General features: G+C 42.4%; 1 protein-coding gene across 6 annotated transcripts; it reads left to right on the top strand.

Moving 5' to 3' along the window:
* Positions 1-537: 537 nt before the first annotated feature.
* On the top strand, positions 538-24,339 carry Setd4 (SET domain containing 4). Of its 6 annotated transcripts, none has more exons than XM_078044603.1 (11): positions 538-619; positions 2,916-3,020; positions 7,893-7,988; positions 9,814-9,851; positions 12,151-12,239; positions 13,749-14,178; positions 15,428-15,602; positions 17,249-17,330; positions 18,472-18,552; positions 21,888-22,011; positions 24,120-24,339. In XM_078044603.1, exons 2-11 carry the CDS (start codon positions 2,948-2,950, stop codon positions 24,297-24,299), a joined length of 1,368 nt encoding a protein of 455 aa, XP_077900729.1. In that variant the 5' UTR covers positions 538-619; positions 2,916-2,947; the 3' UTR covers positions 24,300-24,339. The 6 variants fall into 6 exon arrangements, with proteins under 6 accessions (XP_077900729.1, XP_077900725.1, XP_077900724.1 ...); XM_078044598.1 differs by lacking the exon at positions 538-619 and adding an exon at positions 1,042-1,207; XM_078044601.1 differs by lacking the exon at positions 538-619 and adding an exon at positions 1,252-1,383.
* The last annotated feature ends 559 nt before the right edge of the window (positions 24,340-24,898 follow it).

Here is a 24,898-nt window from a genome sequence, read left to right as displayed (position 1 = left end):
AGGAGGGGATTGCAATGCTAATTATATTAGAATGCTATTTGATAATTTGTTTAGGGTTATCTTGAACATATTGCAGTTTAGGGAGCATGCCCGAGACCTGTTTGACAGCGTGGGTGTGCTGTTTGCCAAGAGACCCAATAATTCTGACCACTACTGGTTATAGCCTTTCTGATAGCAGATTTTGGGATCCCTCTCTTTGGTCTGCTTATCTTCCCTGTCCCTTCCAGTGACCTTGCTCATATCTACATAACCTAACACTGTAGTATTTTTGTCACAAGAAATCAATACTGAAGCAGCTGCAAAAACTAAGCTCCACACCTTATTGGATTTCACTTGTTTTCCTCCTAATATCCCTTTTCTATTCCAGGATCCCCTCCAGGATACCACACTGCATTTAATGGTCATGTCTCTCTGGTTTTCTCTCGTTTATGACAGCTTGTCAGAGTTTGGTTTTCATGACAGAAAAGATATTTTAAGAATCCTGGGGTTGGTTTTTTCTTTTTTTCAAGGAAGAACGCGAGTTATGGGTTTGGGGAGGAATACAGGAGGGAAATGCTGTCTATGTGACTTATTCCGGATGCTGTCGCCTTGACCACCGGGCCAAGGCGGTATTTGCCAGGTTAGTTCCCACCCAGACCCTGTTCCACGTTGTACTTTCAGGAATCCGTTTACTAAGCACAGCCCACATCCAAGTGGTGGGTAGAAATGGAGCTCCGTCTCCTGGAAATGGTATCCCCGTGGATTATTTGGAATCCTCCTGCAAGGCGGGTCTGGAGCTGGGCAGAGAGCGGGGGCGGGACAGGTGGGGAGACGCGCGAGACCGTGTCCCGGCCGTGGGGGGGGAGGAGAGGAGCGGTATGGGGAGCAGGTAGCGCCAGCCCGGTAGGGCCTGCGGGCGGCGAGGGGCGCCCTAGGAGCTGCGTCCTAGTGGAGCACAGGGCAAGCCTGGGCAGCTCGGCTCCTCGGAGGGTCGTAGCCGCCCGCGCAACACCGAGCACCCACCCAGCGGTCAAGGTTGGGCGCAACCGGCGAGTCGTGGCAGCTGCGCATGCGCGCACACCGGCGACGGGAAGGGGCGGGGCTCCGCGAGTGACTGACGTCTGGGCGGTCGAGGGCCAGAGGCGGGCGTGGTGGCTCTCAGTCTCTGACAGTGCGGGTTGGGTCACCCTCGGCCCGTGCAATGTCAGAGGCCGTGGCGAGCTTGCGGGTGAGCCGGGGGACTTCCGGTCAGAGCTGCGCGTTGCCCGGGTGGCGGCGGCTGGGGCTTGCAGGAAGGTGTCTCTTGAGTTGGGCGTAGGCGGAGACGCGCGTGCGTGGCCGCCGCCCGTCCCAGCAGTGCGCACGCGCGGGCTGTTCCCTGGGCGTGCGGCTCGGGCGCTGGCGGTGGGTGTCCCCCGCAGGCGGCGGGCATGGAGGAGCGCGTCGGGGGCCGGAGGGTGGCCCGGCGTCGCGGGTGCGCAGGGGGCCTTCGAGCCACCCCGAGCCCTAGAGGAAAGCCCTGCGGGGCGCGGAGCGCTGCTTGTACCGAAGCAGCTTGTAGAAATTCTAGTAGCCACTCCTCGTCTTGCCACCTTGGCTTGTCTGCTTTTTTGACTTGTGTTTTCTCCCTGATCTATTGCAAACACCTGTTTAAAGATGTTAATTGCAAGACTGTGTTAGCTACGACAAACAGCATTTTTTACTTTACACATTTTTTTGGTATTGGGTATTAGCCTAGGGATTCTTTACCATGGCGCTGTACCCCCAGCGCTTTTTATTGCTATTATTTTAAATTTTAAGATGGGGGTCCAGTTGGTGAGGCTGGCCTCGAACAAATGAGTGATTCTCTTGCCAGTGTCCTCTCATTGTCTGGGATTACAGGACTTCGCCACTGAAAGCGAAGTTTTTGATTGGTCGAAGAGTTTTAACGGAACAGGAATTTCACAGCTCTGCGTGTTCTAAATATGGTTAATTCAGATTGGTGTTTTAGTAAATGTTGGTTACGACTGCGATATGCAAGTCACCAAAGCACTCGTTTATAAAATCAGTTATGAGCCCACCGTGGCACACGGTGTAATCCCAGCATCTCTGCAGGCTGAGGCAGGAGGATCCTAGGAGTTCAAAGCCAGCCTTACCAATAGAGAGGAACTAAGCAACTCAGATTCTGTCTCTAAATAAAATAAAAAATAGGGCTGGGATGTGACTCAGTAGTCAAGTTCTCCTGGGTTCAATCCCTGTACCAGGAAAAAAAAAAATTCTGTTTTCAGTTTCAGTAGCCACATTGGAAGTACTCAAGATTCACATGTGTCAGGGACCACTGTATTGGGCAGTCCAGAAATAAGGTATTTGCATCATTGCCCGAAAGTCTTTTGCACAGAGCCGATTCTAACTATGTTGCCCTTTCAAGGTGATTTTCCAATGGAAATTTTTAATGAGGTAATGATAAAATATAAGCAATTGTAAGAAAACAATAGAGATCTTACAGGTCACCAAAGCACCTGTTTATGAGCCAGGCATGGTGGCACACACCTGTAATCCCAGTGGCTCCAGAGGCTGGGGCAGGAGGATCTCTGGTTCAGAGCCAGCGTCAGCAACAGTTAAGATGCTAAGTAACTTATTGAGACTCTGCCTTAATGAAATACAAAAAAGGGCTTTAGTCCTCAATACCAAAAAAAAAAAAAAAATCAGTTATGAAGTTTTCTGTCATTAATCAACATTCACTAAGGTGTCAAGCTGAAACTGTTTCAGAGGGACCCATATGATGGGGTCTCCGTTTTGGAAGAGATCTTGATTTAGCTCATGGCACAAACATTTCCTGAACAAAAAGCACATTAGAGAAACAGCTTACCCAAATGTATGTTTGCATATTCAGCAGTGCAAAGATGGTGACTGTCATGCAGCTGGAAAGTAAGAGAAAGACCTGCTTTGTATTTTAGGCTGGGCACCTACACAGAAACTCCAGTTTAGTATGCAGAAGGGAAGAGGGAGAACAAGCCGGATCAGGAGGCGAAAACACCTCAGAAGTTCTGAATCAAGAGGAGGTATGGTTTTGTTTTTTTATTAGTAAAACAGAACTCCTTTTTGTCTAGCGTCCAGTGATGTACATAGCTTTTCTCAAAGCCATGTAGATAGATATTGTTCCAAAGTACTGTTTCTTAAAGAGCATTTTTTTTTTTAATGGTGCTCTTGTATTCTTTCCAAGCCTGGGGACTATATGAATATATTTCAGTTATTGCTTCAGTAGTTTTCTCTGGGATGACCCAGGATCTGTGGCTTGCCATGACCTTAGTTACGTGTAGGGTATAAAAGTGGGGGTGTAAATTCATCACTCCCAATCTATGTAACCAGCCTGAAAGAGATACAGTATGTGAAAGTGCTTGGACAACTTAAAAGTGCTGTTTAAATGTAAATTGTTTCTGTATAAAATTAGTTACACTCTTCCTAGTTGACCCCAAGCATGTCAGCACCATTTTGAGGCAATTGCTGCCTCCTTAAGCTTCTTGGCCCTCCATAGCCTGTGGCCAACTAAATTTCTCTTAGCTTTGTTCCCATTCTACCTTTGCCCCTGGGATGATTTCCGCTGCTCCTTTGCCTCCATCCTTTTTTGCTGTCTACTTGTCACTGTTGGTGCAACTTTCCTGAGGGATTGTGTCTGTGTTGCCTGTTTGGTTAGGTGTGTGGTGGGATCCTCATGCCTTTTGTGTGAGATCTCACCTCCTGCCTGGCACTCGTGTCTCTCACCAGTGGAGCTCCAATTTGGCTGCTCGATATCCTGGAAATACGTCATCTCTGCTCACCTTGTTTGGGGCCCCACACTTCCAGCTCTGCCTCTCTCTCTCCTTAGCCTAGAACGTCTCCTTTCCTTCTCCCAGCTTGTTTGCCTTCTCTCTTGTGCTCAGAAGTGAGCTGAGGTCCTATATTTTTGAAAATGCTCTTTCTACTAGTCATTGACATTAGTCTTTGCAATCATCCTTATTAGGTGTACTCTTCTTTGAGGATCTAATATTTTTCCAAGCTTTCTCATGAAACTCTTGTTTCCAAACCGGACTAGTTTTTGAGAGTCAGCAATATAGTGTATATTTTTTCATAGAGGCTACCATAAAGCTGTGTCTTTATCTGTGTGTATTTATGTGTGTAAAGTTGCTCATTAAATTTTCATTTAAGGGCTGGGTTGTGGCTCAGCGGTAGAGCACTCTCCTACCAAGTGCGAGGCTCTGGGTTCGATCCTCAGCACCAGATAAAAATAAATAAAATAAAGGTATTGTGTCCAACTATAACCTAAAAATAAAAAATTTCTCATTTAACCTGACATACTGGTGGGTACCTATAGTTCCAGCTGTTGGGAGGCTGAGTGGGTAACCACTTGAGCCCAGGAGCTCAGTGCCAACTTAGGCAACACAGTGCTACCACATTTCAAAATAAACACATAAAAAATGATTATGCTTGTTAATTTATTGCTCTTACCACAAGATCTATTTCCTTGTTTGTTGATTATGTACGTTGGAAGGCTTATGCCTTTGCATTTTTTTTTTTTAGTTGTAGTTGGACATAATCTTTATTTATTTTTATATGGTGCTGAGGATCGAACCTGTTCCTCACAATGCGAGGCAGGTGCTCTACCACTGAGTTACAGCCCCAACCATGCCTGTGCATTTTTAAAAAAGACTTTACTGTGGTATAATTCTCATAATGAACATTGTGTAATTAAAGTGTATAATTTGGTATGTGTATCATAAATGAAGTCATTATGCTATAAAATTTCCATTTTTTAAAAAATATTCTTAGCTGTAGATGGACATAATACCTGTATTTATGTGGTGCTGAGGATGAAACCCAGTGCCTCACGTATGAGAGGCAAACGCTCTACCACTGAGCTACAACCCTGGCCCTCCATTTTTTTTTTTTTAATAATCACTTCCTACCACCCCTGACTGAACCCTCTGTACCCCACATCTTGAGTAACTTCTTAAATACTTGCTGTCACAATGGATTAGTTTGCATTTTATAGAGTTGTGTGTAACTAGAGTCACACAGTGTGTCCTGTTATTAAAAATGTGGTTTATTTAATTTTGAAATAATTTCACATTGTTATTTGTATTTGTTCTTTCTCTTTTATTGTTGAATGCCTTTATTGTTTGTTCATCCTGTTGATGATGGAAGGATGTATAATATATTGTATATGTGTAAGTTTTTCTTTTTTCCTTGAGTTCATTCACTTGTTGTTTAAAATCAAAGCCTCTGAGTGGTGTTCACTGGTCATGATTCTGCCCAGAAGTTTTGGAAGTTGAGAAGGTTGATTCCTATCACTAGAGATGAGAACCTGGCACTGGGATGAGAAGTCACCTTAATAAGTATCATCACAAGACTATCATATTTCTCATCTCTTCTGAGGGCCTGTGTCTTTCTAAGGCCATTCATTTCCCCATAAGTGCCTTCTCCCCCACCAAAGTACCCTAATGAGATGGTACAGAAGCCCCACAATTTAACCACCTCCTTGAGTTGCATTTTTCTGTGAATATCTGTGTGTACAGGTGAATAAAATTCTGTCTTTATTTTCTTGGTAGTGTGTCTTTTGCCAGAGTAATTGCAGACCCTCAGACCCTTACTGTAGAGCTCAAGTTTTGCTTCCCCCAAACTGGGCACTGGAGTCATTTGTGTTTTGGGCCATTGCAAGTGAAGTTGCTGCAAACACTTGTGTGCAAGTCTTTGCATGGACTTACGCCTTTGTTTCCTTGAATAACTACATAGGCGGGAGTGGTGGTGGATGGTGTGGCAAATGTGTGTCTAACTTGTAAGAAACTGCAGCATGGGCGAGTGATTGTATGTTTTATACTTCCATAGCAGTTTGTGAGAGTCCCAGTTTTCCATGTGCTTGCCAACTTTTGTTAGTCTGTAATGTGATCTATCCTGAATGCTTCTTGTGCATTTAAGAGAAATGCACTTTCTGCTGCTGTGGGTAAGGTGTTTAGCAGCTCTCCTTCCATTCTGCTGGGTCCTTGTGCTCTCTCTCCTTCCTTGTTGATCCTCTGCTTAAGTACTCATTATTGAGAGCGGGATCTTCAAGTCTCTAGTGATTATTGTAGAATTGTCAACTGTTCCCTCTAATTCTTCCAGTTTTTGCTTCAATATTTGGGGCTCTGCTGTTTGGTTTCTATCTGTGTGTAATTGTTATGTCTTCCTGATGGATGAACCCCTTCATTGTTATAAATGTCTCTCTCTACTGACTTTTGCTTGAAAGTCTTTCTGGTCTTTTGTTGGAGTAGTCACTTCTGTTCCCTAGGTGCTGTGCATCCTCTGGGGCTTTCTATCCTTTACTTGCATTATCTGAATGTCTCTGTTGACGGGATATACTTGAATTTTGTTTTTATCTAGCCTACCAAACTCTGCTTTTCCCCAAATTTCCTAATGCACTGACATTTGGTGTTATTGATAGATGTGGATTTACATTTGCCACTTTGCATTTTGTTTTCTGTGTGTCGCCTATCTTTGCTTTTGTTCCAGTACTTCTTCTATACTGTTTTCTTTTGTATGAAATCAGCATTTTCTAGTGAACTGTTTTCATTTCTTTATTGTTTTTTCATTTTGTTGTTCTGGATTATTTCCTTAGTTATTGTTCTAGGGTGTACCATATGTGTCTTAACTTGATTAGAATCTATTTCATTCTTGGTCTTTATCAGCTTGGGTTACCATAACAACATACCATAGAATGGGCTTCAGCAATATAAATTTATATCTTAGTAGTAGAGGCTGGGAAACCTCAGGTGAAGGTGTTGCTGATTTGGTTCCTGGTGAGTGCTGTCTTTCTGGCTGGTGACCATCTGCATCACCACTGTCTGCACATGGCAGACCATCTCTCTCCCTCCTTTTTAGTGTTGGGGGATGGAACCCATAGCCTCACACATGGTAAACGCACTCTGTCACTGAGCTACACCCTCAGTCCTCTTTCTTTGCTTCTTGTAAGAGCAGGGATTCCTTGGTAAAGTCCCCACCCTCACGACTTCCTGACCTCATAATCTGAACTCCCTAAGGCTCCATCTTCAAATACTGTTGGACTAGGACTCTAACATACTCATTTTGGGAGGGCAATAATATTCAATTTATAAGAGTCTATTTATTTATATATTTTTAATTATAATATTTTGAAGTTCTTATTGTGCAGGTCTACATTTTTTTAGATTTATCTGTTTTTTAGGTTCTTGAATTATATATTTTTTGATGCTATTTCATATGATATTTTTAATATTAATTTTTGTTTATTGCTCATATGTAGAGATACCATTGAATTTTTATGAATTGATTTGATATGCTGCAACATAATATTTTGGTATTTGTATTTTATTATATTTCATAGTTTTGAGATTCTATCTCTTTGTATTGCCTAGGATGGCCTCAAACTTGCAATCCTCCCATCTCAGCCTCGATAGTAGCTGGTATTTTGGGTGTGTGCTACCATGCCTGGCTAGTTGGTTGCTTTTTTGTAGACTCCCCTTAGATTTTCTCTATGGGTGCTCATGTCTTCTGAGAATAAGGACAGGTTTACTACTTTTTTCCCTGTTTCATTCCTTCGGTTTGTTTTTCTTGCCATGTATACTGGTGTTGATGAAAAGGGAGAGGTGAGATACGCTTCTCTTGGTCTTGAAAGCACTGAGTTTGTCACCATTGTGTCCTTGTTAGATATTGTTTCCTGGGCTGAGGAAGTTTCCTTGTGTTAGTTTGCTTAGAATTTTTATCAGGATGGATGTTGGACTTGATGAAATACTTTTATGCATCTATGGAGATGATCATATAGTGAATGGTCTTTCTGTTTTAGTTGATGTTAAACCTTTTATGATCAGTCCGTCTGATATTCTTGATTATAGGTGTTCTTAGTATATAGTAATTTTAATGAGCATGTTTTTTCCTCTCCCAACCAGTGAATGAGAGCTACAAGTCTGAATTTATAGAGCTAAAGAAGTGGCTGAAAAACAGGAAGTTTGAAGATAGGAACTTAACTCCTGCTCGTTTTCCAGGTAAGAGTTGTGCTTCAGCTCTGCTGACCTCTCTCAGATGGGAGTGGGTGGAGCGCTCTCTGACAGTACATCTGTTGCTGGGTGGTGGGCTTCTTGACTTGTCTACACTGTTTGTGCTTCACCTTGTTGTAAATATAAATGTACGTGGTAGGTGAAGGGAAATGACAGAATGATGAAATCAAAAGGAAAAGGAGAATGAGAATGTAAAAATAAGATGAAGTCTTAGACAGGGACATAAAAGACACAATTATGATATGTTACACACCTGTGGGAGGGGAGCTACAAATTCAACTGAGCCAGGTTCTCTGGTATTGACAGGACCAGTGCCGTGACTCTGGGTCTCCTGTGCACTAAATCTAGTTGTCTGTTCAGTGGAAGTGCAGGTGCCCTGGACCCTGACCTGCAGGGAATGCCTAGCTAGGCATCATAGGAAAGATACTGGGTGACCCGTGTGCTGGTCACCTTGCCTGTGGTGGTTTCCTGGGATTTTTCAAGCATGCAGGCTAATGGGATTATCCCTGGCCCCAGTGAGTTGGCATAGTTTTCTGTAGGCGAGGGAGGGCCCTCAGTCCATATTGTCCCTCAGCTTGGTGTCAGGTGTACAGTTCAGTGACTTGGAGGAGGAGCTGGTGAATGGCCAATTGATCAGTGCTACAGGCTGCACAGTCACCTGAGCTGAGGCATTTTAACCTCTGATATGGGAATTGAAGAGCTCATTGTGGAGGTTAGGTTGTAATTTTCTTCTGGAACATTCTGTCACAGAAGTTGGATAGCTTGCTATTAGTGCATACCTGCATACAAGGATACCCTGCTGTGCCCATGGGTGGGCTAGAAATAATGGTAGAATACACCAGGATGCCCTTCAAAGGGACTTGGGGTCTGCCACAGTACAGAGAAGGAGTTGTGTGATAGAAGGGCCCTGAAATTCTATATCACAGGGCAGGATACAGACATTTTACCTTATAGAAAATGTAAAAGTATATGTTAGTGAATGCTTCCTCTGGCCATTAACATTATAATTCAGTTTTAATTTGACTTTGAGCAAAATAAGTTCCTCTGTGTCTCCCAAGATAGATGATTTCCGTGTGTGCCTCTGGCCAAGTGCAATAATATGTTGTTCCCCAAGAATCAGCCACATGTGGTGAGTTTGGACTAAATTGCTTGATTTGAGTTAACAACAGAGAGGGGCTCCAAAACAGTGTAATCAGGAATGGCAGGCCATAGTGAACTACTGGCATGTCCAGGGAGGCAGAGGAAGATAAGGGTTTTTAAAGGTGAACGAGAAGGTTTGGGTAAGATAAATGAACAATTTTTGCTGGCTGTAAGGATCAATAACAAGGGTGGCATCATTCCAGGGTTGAACAGACAATTGCTGGCAATTATCCTCACAGAAGTATTTTTGTTTGAGGTTGTGGTTGTGGCAGAATCTTTTGTGACAGTTGTTATTGTCAGGCGATCAAGTGTGAGGACCCTTCCTTCACGGCACAAGTTAACTCCATTTTGGTTCTGACAGCTTTGACCTAGTTGTTTTGTATCAGGGTTTCTGCCAGCTCTAACAGAATGTTTAATTTTCTGTTTTTGTGAGTCAAAGAATGATCTGTGAAAGCCACATTATCAGATTGATTATAATATCATAAGGAGTTCATGATGTTTTCTAGAATAGCTTCCTGACCTCCTCTCCCTTGGGAGTGGAGGGCTAAGGACACCCATCTTCAGCTTTTTGTAATTTTGGAGCTCATTCACATTTTTCTTTCAAAATGGGCTCTCTAGGACCTTGAAGATACAGTTGAAGATATTCACCTCTTTTCCATGTTTGCTTTCCTAGGTACAGGAAGAGGGCTGATGAGCAGAACACCCCTGCGGGTGAGAACTTCTCTTTTGTCCTTGAAACCTAACACAGATTTTGGTGCTTTGTTTTTGTGGTTCAAATCAAGTGAATCAAAAGTACTTCACTTCTCTCTTACGATTCCGTCAAGTAGGGTTAAGTTTGCTTCATATAAAAGACAAAACCGAGTGTCTCAGTGCTTAAAAACAGTGCAGAAGTGTATTTTGCTATCATTTAATAAAGCCTAGAGGGGCCAGACCTGTGGCTTTCAGAGGCTCAGTCTCCTTCTAGCTCTTGGTCCCTCCCAAGCCTGTCTAGGCTCCTGGAGCAAAAGGAGGGAGCAAGGGGGAAAGGCAGTGCAGGGACCCTCCCTGGAAGGATGTTCCCAGTGCCCCGCCCCCATTGGCCAGTGTTCTGATGCTCCGCCTGGCGGCTACTTGGGAGGGAAAAACCTGCTGCCTTTTCTTTGGCCCCTTGCTCTTTAAATGGGACTTTGTTAGGAGAAGAAAGAGAGAAGTCATTTTGGTGTAGGCCTCTCCTAATGCTTCACCACATCAAGGTTTAAAAATCAGGTCATATTGTAGATGCGTGAGGGGTGCTGTTCGTGGTACGGGAGGAGAGCCTGAGCAAGTTGGGGACAAGGCCTGATCCAGGGGTTGCTGCCAACTCTGGGATTGGCAACGAGATTCCAGTCCTTCCTGCTTCTGTTTCCTTACCTGGTAAATAAGGAGATGATCTTTAGGTCCCTTTTAGTTTTTCTCTGTGATATTTTAGAGCATTATGTGACGCATGCTTTTCTTTAAAGTTAGAAATTAATTGTTTCCTTTACCTTAAGTTTATCTAAACTTTTTTTTTCTTTTTTTGGTGTTGTGTATTTTTATATGCAAAGCCTCCCTCAACCCCTGAGCTACACCTCCCGACCCTAAATTTATTTTTAATTCCTTTATTTAATTTGTTTTAAACTCAGCTAAGAAAACGATACCTTTCGATGTTGTAATTCTATTGTGCTGCTTTTGTATTTTTATTAGTTTTCAATTTTTAATGGTGGTAAGATATATAAAATTTAGTTTGCCATTTGGACCATTTTTCATGTACAGTTCAGTACTGTTAAGTATATTCACATTGTTGCGCAATATTTTGTATATTTTCAGAAAGGCATAATAAGTCAATTATGCCTTGACTTATTTGAAGCAAAATTTGAGTAGAAGAAATAGACCTCTCATATATATAGCAGTATCTATAAGTAGTTTTTGTTGAAATTATTAAACAATAATTGGTAGTTGCTTCATTTGTACTTTCAACTGTGACTTTTTAATTAAACTTTTTAAAAAGTAGAGACATTTTACATATAGTGAAATGCACAGATCTTAACTGTATAGCCTGGAGAATTTATTTGTTAAAGAGATATTTACCAATCAAGATATAGAATGTTTTATTTATTTATTTTTTAAAGTAGAAGATCATGGGATGTCTACACTGATCACCTGCTTTATAGATTCAGAAACCATAAATTGAACCCAAAGAGCTTTGAGATAATTTACTGACTGGTTAAATTACTGATGCTGGTTGAAATGAAGGCAGGCTCTTCTATCTGCTTCTTAGTGCTCTATTTGGTGATTGTTACTGGTTCCATGATGTTGTACACTACCAGTGTCTCCAGGGTCCAGTGCCTGTTTGTTACTTTTTGTCTTCATTTTTTCTCTCTGTGGTTGTATCTTAGTAAGAGAAACTGCAATATACACTTTTGCAAGTGGTAGGATGAGAATCTGTGTGCTGGGCTGCCTTCTCTGGCACAGATCTCAGAGATTAGGCCATTGCCTGCTCACTTGGATTTCACTGGATAGTTTTTTTTTTTTTTTTTTAAGAAAAAGGGGTCTCATTATGTTTCCCAGGCTGGTGCCAGACTCCTGGGCTCAGTTGATCCTTCTGTCTATGCCTCCTGAATAGTTGAAACTAAGCAGCATGCTGCTGTGCCAAGCTTTGTTGGATGGAACTTTTTGAGTGGTTTGTGCCTGTGCCCCCAGGTATCACTGGTTCCTCACATAAGAAATTAGAAGAACTATATGGTTTCAAGTGTTTCCATGTTTCCTTCCTGTGCCGGTTTGACAGGTGGGAGTCATTCCCATTCTGAACTTTTAATTCTGTGTGGTTGTTGAACTAGTGTTCGAGCAGACTCATCTGCTGACTCAGGGAATTGGGAGTGAGCCTGCTGTTGGGCTTATTTGTGGCGAGTAGTACGGGCTTTTGGGTAGATGATTGCGGGATCAGTGACTTCACAATATGTACAAGTCCATCCCAAAATACTGGTGTCCTAAACTTTATTTTCTTTTTGGCAAGGAGGGACAGATGATTATTTCATTGCCTGAGAGTTGCCTGCTCACCACGGAAACAGTGATTCGAAGCTACTTAGGGGTGTACATTACTAAGTAAGTGGCCACATCATGTTGATCTGGTGCCAGTGCTTCTCCTGAATGCCTTTGTCATGGCAAATGTGTTATCCAAGGCACAGTTCAGTAGGATCCAGATGGTTGTCTAGCAGATAAATATCTGAACTCAATTGAATGCAAATTGAAAGGTATATTCTGTCCTAGAAGTTTATTCTTCCTGCATATAAACTGCATTTTGAAGTCTTTAATAATAGACTGCAGGGGACACAGGTGTGAGTCCTGACCCATCACCTAACTAGAAAGTGGAGGTTAAGTGGGACCATATATGTAAATCACAGTCAAGTGCCTTGATAGGTAGCAGTTGTTCCCTTGGTCATAGTAGGTATCCACGGGGGTTAGTTAACCCTTTCTTTTAGTTTAACCCTTATTTTTATGTGCTTGAATTCTTCCTCAACTATGAAGAGGTTTAATATTATGAAAGAATTAATTAATTAATTCTTTCATAATATTAAAGAATTAATTAATTCTCTTTAGGTATAGAGAGGAGGTGAAGTGGGAGTTAAGAAAGCTGAGAGTATTTTCTGGCTCATTTCTGGTGGGCATTTGTTTGGGTGCACCTCAGCGGAAGGAGTTTCTACATTATGGGTTGAAAGGTTGTGCTGTTGCTTAATCCTAAGGACAGCTCTGGGCACCCGCCCTTGCATCTTTGTATTGGCTGACTGCGGGCAAGGTTGCCCTTAGGGTTAACCTTTTCTCATTCATTCTTTAGTTTTAGGTGGAATGCATCTCAATATAAGAATCTGGATATTTGGATATTAAAAGATTAATGATAACTTTTTCTAAACACATTCATGCCACATGAGATATTTTATCAGTAATTATTTAATGAAAATTATGTAATTTCTAACAAAGCACGTAAGTTTAGTGAGTGTATTATGATTTCACTCAGTGCCATCCTGTAGAATGCTGGGCAGTGACAGAGGTGTTTTATTTTGCATTGTCTAAAATGGTAGCCACTGGCAGAAATGGCTTTTGAGTAATTGAAATGTGACTTACTGTACAAAGGAACTGAATTTTAAATATTAATTTAATTCTAAATAAACAGCTACATATACCTATGGTCCCTATATTGGATGGTATACGTCTAGGTTTTTTTTTCCACCATTTTTTTTCCCCATTGTATTCTATACCCTTATCCAGGTGAAACCAATGGGCTTATGGCAGAAGCTTTCAAACAGGAGAACAAAGTTGGAAGCAAAGAGGTGTTTTATTGATTTTTGTTTTCAAAAACATGTAAAAAATCTTGTAAACAGTCCTGAAATCTGTAGAGTCAGCTTTTCTGACACATAAATGTGGCTTTTTGAGGTCCCTGGCCAGGATGTACTTTGGAGAAGAGCCTTAAGGAAGGAGACGGCTCTTGGGGTGTTAAGTCAGCATAGGGCGTGTCGACCGTTGGAGCACAGTTCTCCCTGCAGCAAACCAAAGTACTTAGCTTATTCCATATTTCAAGTCAGAGTAACTCCTTCAATCTGACCTTAATTTTTCAAGGTGGAAGCCTCGTCCCTCTCCTCTGCTGGCTCTGTGCACCTTTTTAGTGTCAGAAAGGCATGCTGGGGACCGGTCTCTCTGGAAGCCTTACTTGCAGATTTTACCCAAGACCTACACCTGCCCTGTTTGTTTGGAGCCAGAAGTGGTGAATCTTCTACCCAAAGCGTTAAAAGCAAAGACTGAAGAGCAGCGAGCCCATGTGCAGAAGCTTTTCACCTCCTCCAGAGACTTTTTCTCTTCCCTGCAGCCTCTGTTTGCAGAGCCCATTGACAGCATCTTCAGCTACAGCGCCCTCCTGTGGGCCTGGTGCACTGTCAACACCCGAGCTGTGTACCTGAGGCCTAGGAAGCAGGAATGCCTTTCTGCAGAGCCGGACACCTGTGCGCTTGCTCCATACCTGGATTTGTTGAATCACAGCCCTCACGTCCAGGTGAGAAGCTGACATGGTGACACATGTCTGTTTTGATAGGAAGATTTCAGTGTGTAGAACCTGGGACTTTGAATAGTGAGCGAGACCAATGGGGAAAGTGTAGCTGACTTCGGGGAAATCTGTGGGATCCATTCTGGGTTTTTCTTTTTGACTCCATTATCCTTCTGGAATGCTTTTTCTTTGCCCCATTTCTCCGCTTTGCTGTCCAGGCCTCAGGAGCCCTGGGCTCCATCCTCTAAGCTACCTTTACCAGCAGCTCGAGTCCTCCTTCCTTCATGCTCCTTCTAGACCGGGCCGAGGTCTAGCTTCTTTCCTGTCCCATCCCTTTTGCACTTGGTGGCACAGCTGTCAGAGCATTAACCTTTGCTCTGATCACGAGGGACTCCTCCTTCCTGCATTAAGCACCAAAATCTTTGTGGATGGGGACTTTTTGTTCTCTCTGGAACCCCAGGGCTTAGGGCAGAGTTTGGCATATAATAGATGTTTGGTAAACTTTTATTAAATAGATGAATATTTGTGGGGAGAGGAGTCAGGAAATCATGAAGAATCCTACTTTGGGAGATAGCCACAGAGTCACAGATACCCTCTTTCCCTTGGTGGCAGGTATGGGAGATGGGTGTGTCTGCAGGGTAAATGGGTATGTGAGGTAAAGGGCTGACTTTCAGGTGGAGAGGAGTTCATCAGTGGGCTTGCCTGTGGGTGAGGGGTGCACGAGGGATGCACTGTGCAGGCGCATGGCTGGCTCTGCTTGTGCTCTTCTCTTTATGTGACATGCGTCCACGAGGACATCAGAGGTGCCAGTGAGAGGAGATTGGGAAGGCCTGCTGTGCTTGCTTAGGCCCAGGACAATGCCTGGCCTGTCCGATTATTACTGTTACAGAAAGATGCTTTTTCCACAGTGTGACCCACAGGGGTCAGGGGTCAGAGGGGTGTTTCTTTTGATATATACGAATAATGCCAGCGTGTGTAGTGCCGTAGGATGCTGAACTTAGGGACTCAGTCACTACCCATTGGTGTGACTTTATTTTGATGGGGCTTTTGGTGCATATATGCTTCAAAGCAGTGATTTTATAGACTACTATAGGAAGACCACGAACTGCTGCCTGTGAGTGTGTGGCCTGGGTTCCTGAGCTTCTAAGAATGGTTAGTTCAGTTTTAAAGGATTACCCAAAAATAACTTATGACAGAGGCCACAGCTCAGCTTTTTAGTTTTATATTTAAAATAATCTCTAACAAATTTCCACTCTAGGTAAATGCAGCATTTAATGAGAAGACTCGTTGTTATGAAATTAGAACAGCTTCCGGTTGTAGAAAGCACGAGGAGGTATTCATCTGCTATGGCCCACACGACAACCAGCGGCTGCTGCTGGAGTATGGCTTTGTTTCCCCCTGCAATCCTCACGCTTGTGTTTATGTCTCAAGAGGTTGGAATCAATTTTGCTTTTGTTATTAAGACAATTTTTTGTCCCACTTGGATATGTTGTTATTTTGAGTTTTATTAAAAATAGTAAAACATTGAAACATACCTACACATCATTTACTTTATCCTGGGTAGAGCTAGCCCTATTCTTTCTAACTGTGCAGTTTCAATATTGAACTCAAAACAGCAAAGCTTTGGTTGATAAAGTGGATAAGAACTGAGCAGAGTTTTATTGCACGAGGTCAGAGGCCTATACTGGAAGAAACGTAGACCTACACTGTCCATACAGGGACCACTGGGTGCATGGAGCTGTTTCAATTTAAATTGCTTACAATTAAATGAATATTTAAAATTCATTCCTTAGTAAGGCAAGCCACATCTCAAGTGGTTGAAAGCCATTTCTGACTAGTGGCCACCATATTGGACAATGCAAAAGGAAAGGAAGATTTCTAAGGAGATAAGCATAGTATTATTAGATCGAAGGAAATGGAAATATTTGTACTGAAGCCTTGTTACTGAAGATAGGTTTAGAAAGCAGGGAATGAAAATGTTAAGATACTGTGTTAATCAAAGAGATAAGTGTAATATGTAATCCTATGTTTGGAGATTAATGCCATGGTTAAAAAAAATTGATTTCACTTGTGTTCTTTTGTCGTCTGCTAACTAGCCATTGTCATTGATGATAATATTTTAAAATAATAATTTAGTCATTAAATTATGATGTGAAAATTCCAAATTTAGTATTTGAAATAGTGCATAGAAGGCTGATTTTTGTTTTTCTTCTGAAGTAGTAGTGGTGGTTTGGAGGTCATGAAGAAATGTCTAGAGATTTCCCCAGTAGATAATTTGAAGTAGTCATGTGTAAGTTGAAAGGGACATAGAAATGGTGAAGGTTATACTTTGCATCCTTTACACAGACTAATAATACTCCTCAAAATATAAATAAAACAACTAAAATTGGGCCTTGCAGAGTCTCTTGGAAAACTTGCTTTGAGGTTGGCTCATGTTTCAGAATCCTCCTAACTTTAATATTGATGGCTATGAAATGATAGTTGTCAAATAAATTAATTTGAAGAAAAATCACATTTTTGTTAAAAAATAAAGAAAGGGCTTTGGGTACAATCCAATAGTAGAACACTTGCCTAATATATGCTAGGCCCTACACACATAGAAAGAAAAAACCCTTCTTACCCTGTCCTATTCTCCAAATAACTGTCAATTTTTACATATTTGCATTTTTTTTTGTAATTGCAACCAGTCATTATTATGCTATTTGAATTCTGCCTTTTAAAAACTCTTGTTACAAGACTTCTCTCATGTTTTTTACAGAGCCTGTGTTTGGTTGGTTGTGGTTTTCCAAGTTATTACCATGTCTTAATGACCTGGTTTTGTTCATTGATTGACTTAATGGGAACATGAACTCAGCTTGTGGGTGTTCTGTCCTGAGGCCTTGGAATTCTTACAGTTTTTCAGGGACTAAATAATGATCTCAGTGAACTGGACTTGAAAAGTAGATTTCCTTCGTGTGACTTAGGAAAAACTGTTTATACTTGATCCTAATGGGAAGGAAAGTAAGTGCAGATGGAGAGGGAATATACACTTTTGTGTGAATTATACCCTAAATTTCTGTATGAATTTTTTTTAATGCAGATACACTTGTTAAATATCTTCCATCAACTGATAAACAGATGAACAAAAAGATTTCCATTCTAAAGGATCATGGCTTTATAGAGTAAGTGTTTCCCTTTCCCTTTTGAAATTACTCTTTTAGGAAGTTTTCTTGAAAAAATTGAGGTTGGATTTTCCATGAAACACCTCCTAACTCCATCAGCTCACTGGTAGGTGTTAGTTGAACACTTACTGTGTGCAGAAAAGTGGTGCTCACTGTTGTGGAGGAGAGGACACAGGACTAAGACACTTTAAAGAAACTTATTTGAGGGGCTGGGGTTGTGGCTCAGCGACAGAGCGCTCACCTAGCATGTGTGCGGCCCTGGGTTCGATAAAGATAATAATAAAATAAGGTATTTCGTCCAACTACAATTAAAAAGAAAAGAATAAAATAAATAAGTAAAAAAAAAACTTGAACTATTCAATACTGTATTAAAAGAGAGCCCCCAGCCTCTGCCTTGTGGCAAGGCCGGATGGCCTTCAGTAGAACCAGTCACCAGCATCATGGTACAGGTGCTGGGGAAGGTGTGTTTGGTGGTTCCACACTACATGGGTAGATAGGCCTTTAGGTTCTCCCTTCCAAATTTTTTTTGAGGATAAAATTAAGGTTTAAAATTAAGATAGCTCTCACATAGCAGATGAGTGAGAGCTATCTGGCTGCGGTAGCATCCAGATTCTTCCATCATTCATCACTATGAACTTTGTCCTGTGCATCTCTTAACCAAGTTTTGCTTCTTACTAAAAGTGATTGGAAGAATAGCTTTTTATTCATTCTCTCTCTCTCTCTCTCTCTCTCTTTTTGTACCAGGGATTAAATCCAGGGGTGCTTAACTACTGAGCCACATCCCTAGACCTTTTTATTTTTTATTTTGAAACAAGGTCTCAATAAGTTGCTTACAGCTTAGCTAAATTGCTGAGACTAGCCGCAAACTTTCGATCTTCTGCCTCAACCTCCTGAGCTGCTGGGATTACAGATGAGCGCTGGCAGCTTTTTATTCTTTAAAAGAATTTAAAAAGAGAATTTTTTGTTTCTTAGACTTTATTCTTAAGTACTCTTAAGTATTTATTCTTAAGTATTGTTTTGACCAACATCATAGGTAACAATGTTCTAAAAAATGCTCTAAAAAATGTTTGGCTTATCAACCATTTGTCATGGTGTCATGAAATACTGAAATGACAGAAATGTCTTTGTTTTTCTACTTTAGAAATTTGACATTTGGATGGGATGGGCCATCTTGGAGGTTACTCACAGCTCTTAAGTTGTTATGTCTGGAAGCTGAAAAATTGTAAGTTCCACGTGTATTGGTCTGAAGTTGTAGTCACAACCTAGACACAATTTGGGGGTGTTGGCTTTTATTTAAATACCCAAACAGAGGAAAAAAGAAAGGCCATTCTGTATGTAACTGACTCATCCAGGGCGAATTTTGCCATTTCAACCATTTCTGGATTCTGGTTTTAGAGTCATAATCACGTACATGGCTCTGGAAGTTTTCATTCTCAACTCTTGTGTTTCTCTGCTGGTGACCTGATGGCTTTTGTGAGCAGTGTCACCATTCAGCATCAAGACTCAAGAGTAGGTCTGCTTTTCCTGGGAGCAGCAGAGCTCCTCACACAGCCCTGCCTGTCAGTTGCCAGGGCAGACCCAGAAGCTATGTTAGAGAGCCCTGGGGTTTTCCATGGGGAGACAGGTGGAGGAGCCCCGGCAGGCTGCCTCGCAGTCCTGTGAAGCTGTCAGTGCCCCTCGCAGCAGCCTCCTGTCAGCACCTTTGGGTGTGCTCTGCCTAGCACAGGGCTGCTGCAGCCTGGGGCCTCCTCAGGGAAGCAGCCTTCATCTTGCTGCTGCCCTGCATGGAGGGAGGACTTCTTGAAGACGGTGAGGCCTGAGGAGTAAATGAATAATGCTTAGAAATTGCTCTTAGCACGGTGCTGGATGTAGTTGGTGCTCACTCAGTGTGGCCTGCTGTGCATGATGCTGCCTTCTTCTCTTCCTGTAGGAACTTGGGAAACAGACGATCTCAACCATGGGCAGCACAGATTTGCACTGTGCAGGTCCTTATTCATGGAATTTTTTGGAAATTTGCAGTAATTTGAAAAACCTTGCAGATGAATTGCATAGCCTACAACTACTTTAAAAATTAAGAAAAAGTTAGCTATGTCATGAAAACATCAAGTATGTATAGATAATAGTCCATTTTATCATTTGCCACCATAAATATACAGAAAGTTAAATTTTATCAAAATTTTTGCACAAACATATCAGAAAGATGCAGTTTTAAATCCTAACTGCATAAAATTCAGTGTAGTGAATATTGTGCTACTGTAATACCTTTGTGTCCCTCCTGTTGCTATTGTGATGTTTGGAATGTCTGCTTAAAACTCTGCTGATCATCTCTGCCTGAGCATTTGTCTCTGCAGTAAGTTATGTATCACAGTAAAAGCCATTTTTCCCAGCCCTTGTGTGTTTTCCGCCATATATGATACACACAGCACACAACATATGTATTAATCGATTATATTATTGTTAAGGCTTGCAGTCACCAGCAGGCTAGTAGTAGTTAAATTTGGGGGGAGTCAGCAGTTATCTGTGGCTGGGACAGTGGCACCTGTAATCCCAGCAATTTAGGAGGTTGGGTCAGGAGGATCAGAAGTTTGAAGCCAGCCTCAACAACTTAGTGAGGCTCTAAGCAACTTAAAGAGACCCTATCTCAAAATAAAAATTAAAAAGGGCTGGGGATACAGTTCAGTGGTTAAATGCCCCTGGCTTCAATCCCTGGTACCAAAAAAAAATATATATATATGTGGATTTTTAATTGGGTGTCAGCACCTGTTAAGGTCTGTAGACAAGTCAAAATAACACGTGGTATTTTGCCAGGGGAATGTTAAGAGTTCCTAAACAAGTCTGGATGGTGCCTGGCAAAATGCCAGAGGGAGTGGTTTGAGAAGTAACAAAAGCAAGCCATCAAGTGTGGAGATTCCTTATTGGTTGACTGATGTATCTAGTTTATGCTAATTAAGATAAGCTGTGCAAAATGTATAAATACCTCTGTTGTCCTACAATAAACGGCTTCCATTCCTGCTGTATCAATCTACAGAAGTTATTCGTCACACCCCCCCCCCCCTTATTATGCTGCAGCTGGACTGCGGCAGGCAAGCACCGTCAGCTCCTGAGTTGGTCAAGGGTCAGCTGTAGGTGTTTTCACTCTCAGCAGATGGTGTGTTCTGTTACTGATATGTTTCCTTCTTTTCATTATAAAAGAAAGCTTGGGAATATTTGTGGTCCTTCCAAATGTACAGGCATCCTGATTCATTCCTGACAATACTGTCTTTTTCCTCTTTAGTTTTTCCTTTGACTTGTTCTTCCCATTAGTTTGTTTTACATTTATTTTGTTTTGTGCAGACCCATGCAAAAGCATTTTGCTTTGTGAAGTGCGTTCCAAGTTGTCACCATGCAAGTATTTTTAAATCCTTCTCAGAACAAGCCAGATATGAGACCTTTTCAGGCATTTCAGCCTAAAGTTAAAGCAACTGGACATTTTCCAGAGGTCATCCTTAGGCCTCTTTTCTTCCCTCCGAGTGCAGGAAAAGCAGGTGGTGGGCTTCTGCCTGCTGGGGGTTTTCGAGCCTCCCACCCTCTTGTTCTGTTCAGCCAGTTCTCACTTCCCTTGGGTTAGGTAATTGTGAAGATTACATTAGGTGGTGGTCATGCACAGGACACTGTCCAGGCACATGGTAATTTTCTGCTTTCTGTCACAAGCACTCTGTTCCTGAGGCGCAGCCTTGTCTCTTGACTCTGCAGACGTCACAACTCTTCCCTGTCGGGTCTTGTTGCTGTTCTGAGTTTCTAGCTGGCTGTGTCTATGTCCACTTGCACGTTGCACGCTCTTACCTTCTCTTGTCAGCCGATTCTCCAGAATCTCTGCTTCCCAGTCAGCCCCTCCATCCCCTCTCTCCCTGATGGTGCTCCTTCCTCACGTGTGGCTTTGGCTCTGCCCCCTTCCAGCTCAGTGTCCTGCCCTAGCTCACCTACACTCTTCTGCCTTCAGAAAGTGAGCCCCATCTGCCCACTGAGCTCCACTCCTGCAGACCTGCAGAGTGTCTAAGCAGAGTGGCTTTCACATAAAGAAAGCTGTGGCTGTACCTGTTGAGCATTTTGCTTTGTGAAGTGCGTTCCAAGTTGTCACCCGGCAAGAAAGACTGTCAGTTGAAGAGTAGGACGACTCCAGTGCCTTAGCTCCCAAGTCCTCTTGGCCTTTCTGCTGTGGACCTGGCTCCCTGTCCTGTCTCTCCCTTCCTCCTCTGTCTCCTGCTTTATTCCCTTGGCTGGTGGGCATGACTCCACTTACCGTGTCCCAGACACAGGGTTGTGATGATGGTAACATCTGCTCTCAGCCAGCAAGGAGCACACAGTCCCCTGCCTTTTCTTCCTGGCTGTTCCTTTTTGTGCACCTTGTTGCTTCCACACGGGAACTGCCCATGGTGTGAAGGTTTTAGGGAAGCTGCTTTTAGAAGGAGTTTAATTATGCTCTGGAAGAATTGGAGGGGAGTTTGTTGTTTGCAGTGTGAAAGCTCTTTATTTCTCAAGAGCCTGCTGAAATTACTTTATTGAACATTTTGGTTCTAGTACGTGCTGGAAAAAAGTTCTTCTTGGAGAAGTAATTTCAGATGCAAATGAGAAGACAAGTTTGGATGTAGCCCAGAAAATATGCCATCATCTCCTAGAGGAGAGTTCTGCTATGCTTCAGAGGGTACGTTTCTAGAATATGACATCCTTTTCTTAAGCATTGTGACTGTGAAGTTATTTGTCTTATACATGTTATTAAAGACAGTAGATCTTTTTTTAAAAAAAATATTTATTTTTTAGTTGTGGGTGGACACAATATCTTTCTTTCTTTCTTTCTTTTTTTTTTAATGTGGTGCTGAGGATCAAACCCAGTGCCTCATGTGTGCTAGGCTCTACCACTGAACTACAATCCCAGCCTGACAGTAGATCTTTTTAAGAGCATGTTTTATGTCTTAAATGTTGTAAATTCTAGGGCTGGGGTTGTGGCTCAGCAGTAGAGCCTTCACCTTTTGCACATGCAAGGCCCTGGGTTTGATCCTCAGCACCACATATAAATAAATAAAACAAAGATATTGTGTCTAACTACAACTAAAAAATAAGTATTTAAAAAAATGTTGTAAATGCTAGATTTTACTGTTGATTTTGTACCTACGCCTTTAAAATTTTCCCTTTTAATTGACTGATTAAAAATTGCATATATTTATGTTGTACTACATGATGTTTTGAGATATTCTTATACACACACACACACACACACACACACACACACATACACATATACATATAGGAATGCCTTAATCAAGCTATTTAACATATACATCATCTCATACTTTTTTTTGGTTGTGAGACTCTTTAAAATTTAATTCCTTAGCAATTTTCTTTTTCTTTTTTTTTAAAGAGAGAAAGAGAGGGAGAGAGAATTTTTTTAATATTTATTTTTCAGTTTTTGGCAGGCACAACATCTTTGTATGTGATGCTGAGGATCGAACCCAGGCCGCATGCATGCCAGGCGAGCGCGCTACCGCTTGAGCCACATCCCCAGCCTTTCTTAGCAATTTTCAAGGATGCATACTGTCAGTAACTGCAGTCAGCATGCTGTACAGTAGATCTCTGATCTTTGCTAGGTGACTTTGAAGGTCTCTGGAGCCTACTTTTGTTTAGCTTGGGTGTTGTATCCCTTGACCAGTGTCTCCCCCGTCCCTCACTTCTAGCATCTTCTGACACCATTCTCCTCTTTTTCTGTGTCCAACTTTTTTCTATCCACATATAACAAGAACTTATAATTTTTGTCTTTCTATTCCTGGCTTATTTCATTTAACATAATGTCTTTCATTTAGTGTAATGTTTGTCTGCCTTGTCACAAATGACAGGATATTCACCTTTAAAAAAATTTTTTTTAGTTATTGATAGTCCTTTATTTTATTTGCTTATTTATATATGTGGTGCTGGGAATCAAACACAGTGCCACGTGTCCAAGGCAGGTGCTCTACTGCTGAGCTATAACTCCAGCCCCCAGGATTTGCACCTTTTTTTAAGGTTGAGTAGTGTTCCATTATGTACATACTCCATGTTTTCTTTATCCATTTGTCTATAATGGGCACTCAGATGGATTCAGTGTCTATGCCTGTACATTTATTTATTTTTTTAAAGAGAGAGTGAGAGAGAGAGAGAGAGAGAGAGAGAGGGAGAGAGAGAGAGAATTTTTAATATTTATTTTTTAGTATTTGGCAGACACAACATCTTTGTTTGTATGTGGTGCTGAGGATTGAACCTGGGCCGCATGCATGCCAGGCGAGCGCGCTACCGCTTGAGCCACATCCCCAGCCCCTATGCCTATACATTTAAATAGATAAAAATTGATCACATGATTTCTTACTAATAGGTTTTCTTTTATGTTTTAACTTAGTATTTTAAGTGAGAAATCAGCTCATTTATATGAAAATGTGACTAGGATTATAAAAAGCAATTTTAAGGAACCTTGAAGACATTGTGTTAACTGAAAAAAGTCAGACACAAAAGGATATATGTAGATTCTACTTCCAGAACAGGCAAAATCCAGAGTGACAGAGTAGAGAGCAGGTTACCAGGGGCTTTGGGGAGCGAGGATTAAGGATGCTAATGTGTGGTCACAGGATATGTCTGGGGTGGCAGAGTCGGAGGGGATAGTAGTGTTGGTTGTACAACACTGGGAATCACGCAGTGCCACTGAACTATATGCCTAAAAATGGCTAAAGTGGCAAGTTTTATGTTCTGTTTTACTATAGTAAAAAATAATTTAAAACTCACTTTCAGGTTTCTCACATGAAGGATGAAAAGGTGTCTTTGGTAAGCCAGCTGGCTTTGGTGGAAACACTGTGGCGGGAAGAGCTGAAGGTCCTCCAGGCCTCCGCTGAGACCCTCGCCAGCCTCCACATCACTTACCTGGCCTCCCCCGAACGCCTGGGGTCGCCTCCTGTGGTGGGTGTGACTTAAGCATTTTTAAACTAAGTTGGATTAAACGGATTTTCTCTCAGCTGTTTGCAGTCTCTGAGTGGTTTGTATTCTAGCCCATGCCCTTAGTCCTTCCCCTGGAAACACTGAGCTTTTAAGATCAGGTGTTCAGGGGGCTGCTCCTGGGGTGTGGAGCACGTCTGCAGGGGCAGAAGAGTTCTGGGAACGGGAGCTGGGAGTGAAGACACATGCGCCATCTGAGTGGCACCTTTCATCCACTACAGAATGAACAGCAGTGCCAAGGGGAGGGGGCGGGGAGGGCCCGAGGGAGCTGGAGCCATGCTGGAGCCAGCCCTGCTCTGGCTCTGTGTGTGGTCGTCACTGTGCGTCCTGCTTTGTTCTGACTCAGCAGAGGGAAGAGGCCAAGAAGTTGTGCTTTTAGGATGCTCTGATACCATCAGGTTAAGGGGCAAGTGGGTGGTGGCAGGTGTGGGGGTAGAAGCAGCCGTGGGCCCCAGCCAGGGTTCCTCAGGCCTTCTGTGTGTGGAAGCACCGGGTGGGTGTTGAGAAGCCTTCCTGGGGGCAGGCAGGGTCTCCAGGAGGACAGACCCCCCCCTCCCCCCGCCTGCTCCTGGCCCCTG

The sequence above is a fragment of the Ictidomys tridecemlineatus genome, chromosome 3 (genome assembly GCF_052094955.1).
Source record: "Ictidomys tridecemlineatus isolate mIctTri1 chromosome 3, mIctTri1.hap1, whole genome shotgun sequence".
In the NCBI taxonomy this organism is placed as follows: Eukaryota; Metazoa; Chordata; class Mammalia; order Rodentia; family Sciuridae; genus Ictidomys; species Ictidomys tridecemlineatus.
Note: the sequence above shows the minus strand (reverse complement) of the source record. Positions and strands in the feature narration are given on the sequence as shown.

Coding starts and splice junctions, on each gene's coding strand:
- Setd4 (XM_078044603.1), top strand. CDS start 2,948: ATGCAGAAGGGAAGAGGGAGAACAAGCCGGATCAGGAGGCGAAAACAC. Junction 14,179..15,427: donor ATCACAGCCCTCACGTCCAG/GTGAGAAGCTGA, acceptor TTTCCACTCTAG/GTAAATGCAGCATTTAATGA. Junction 15,603..17,248: donor TTGTGTTTATGTCTCAAGAG/GTTGGAATCAAT, acceptor TTTTTAATGCAG/ATACACTTGTTAAATATCTT.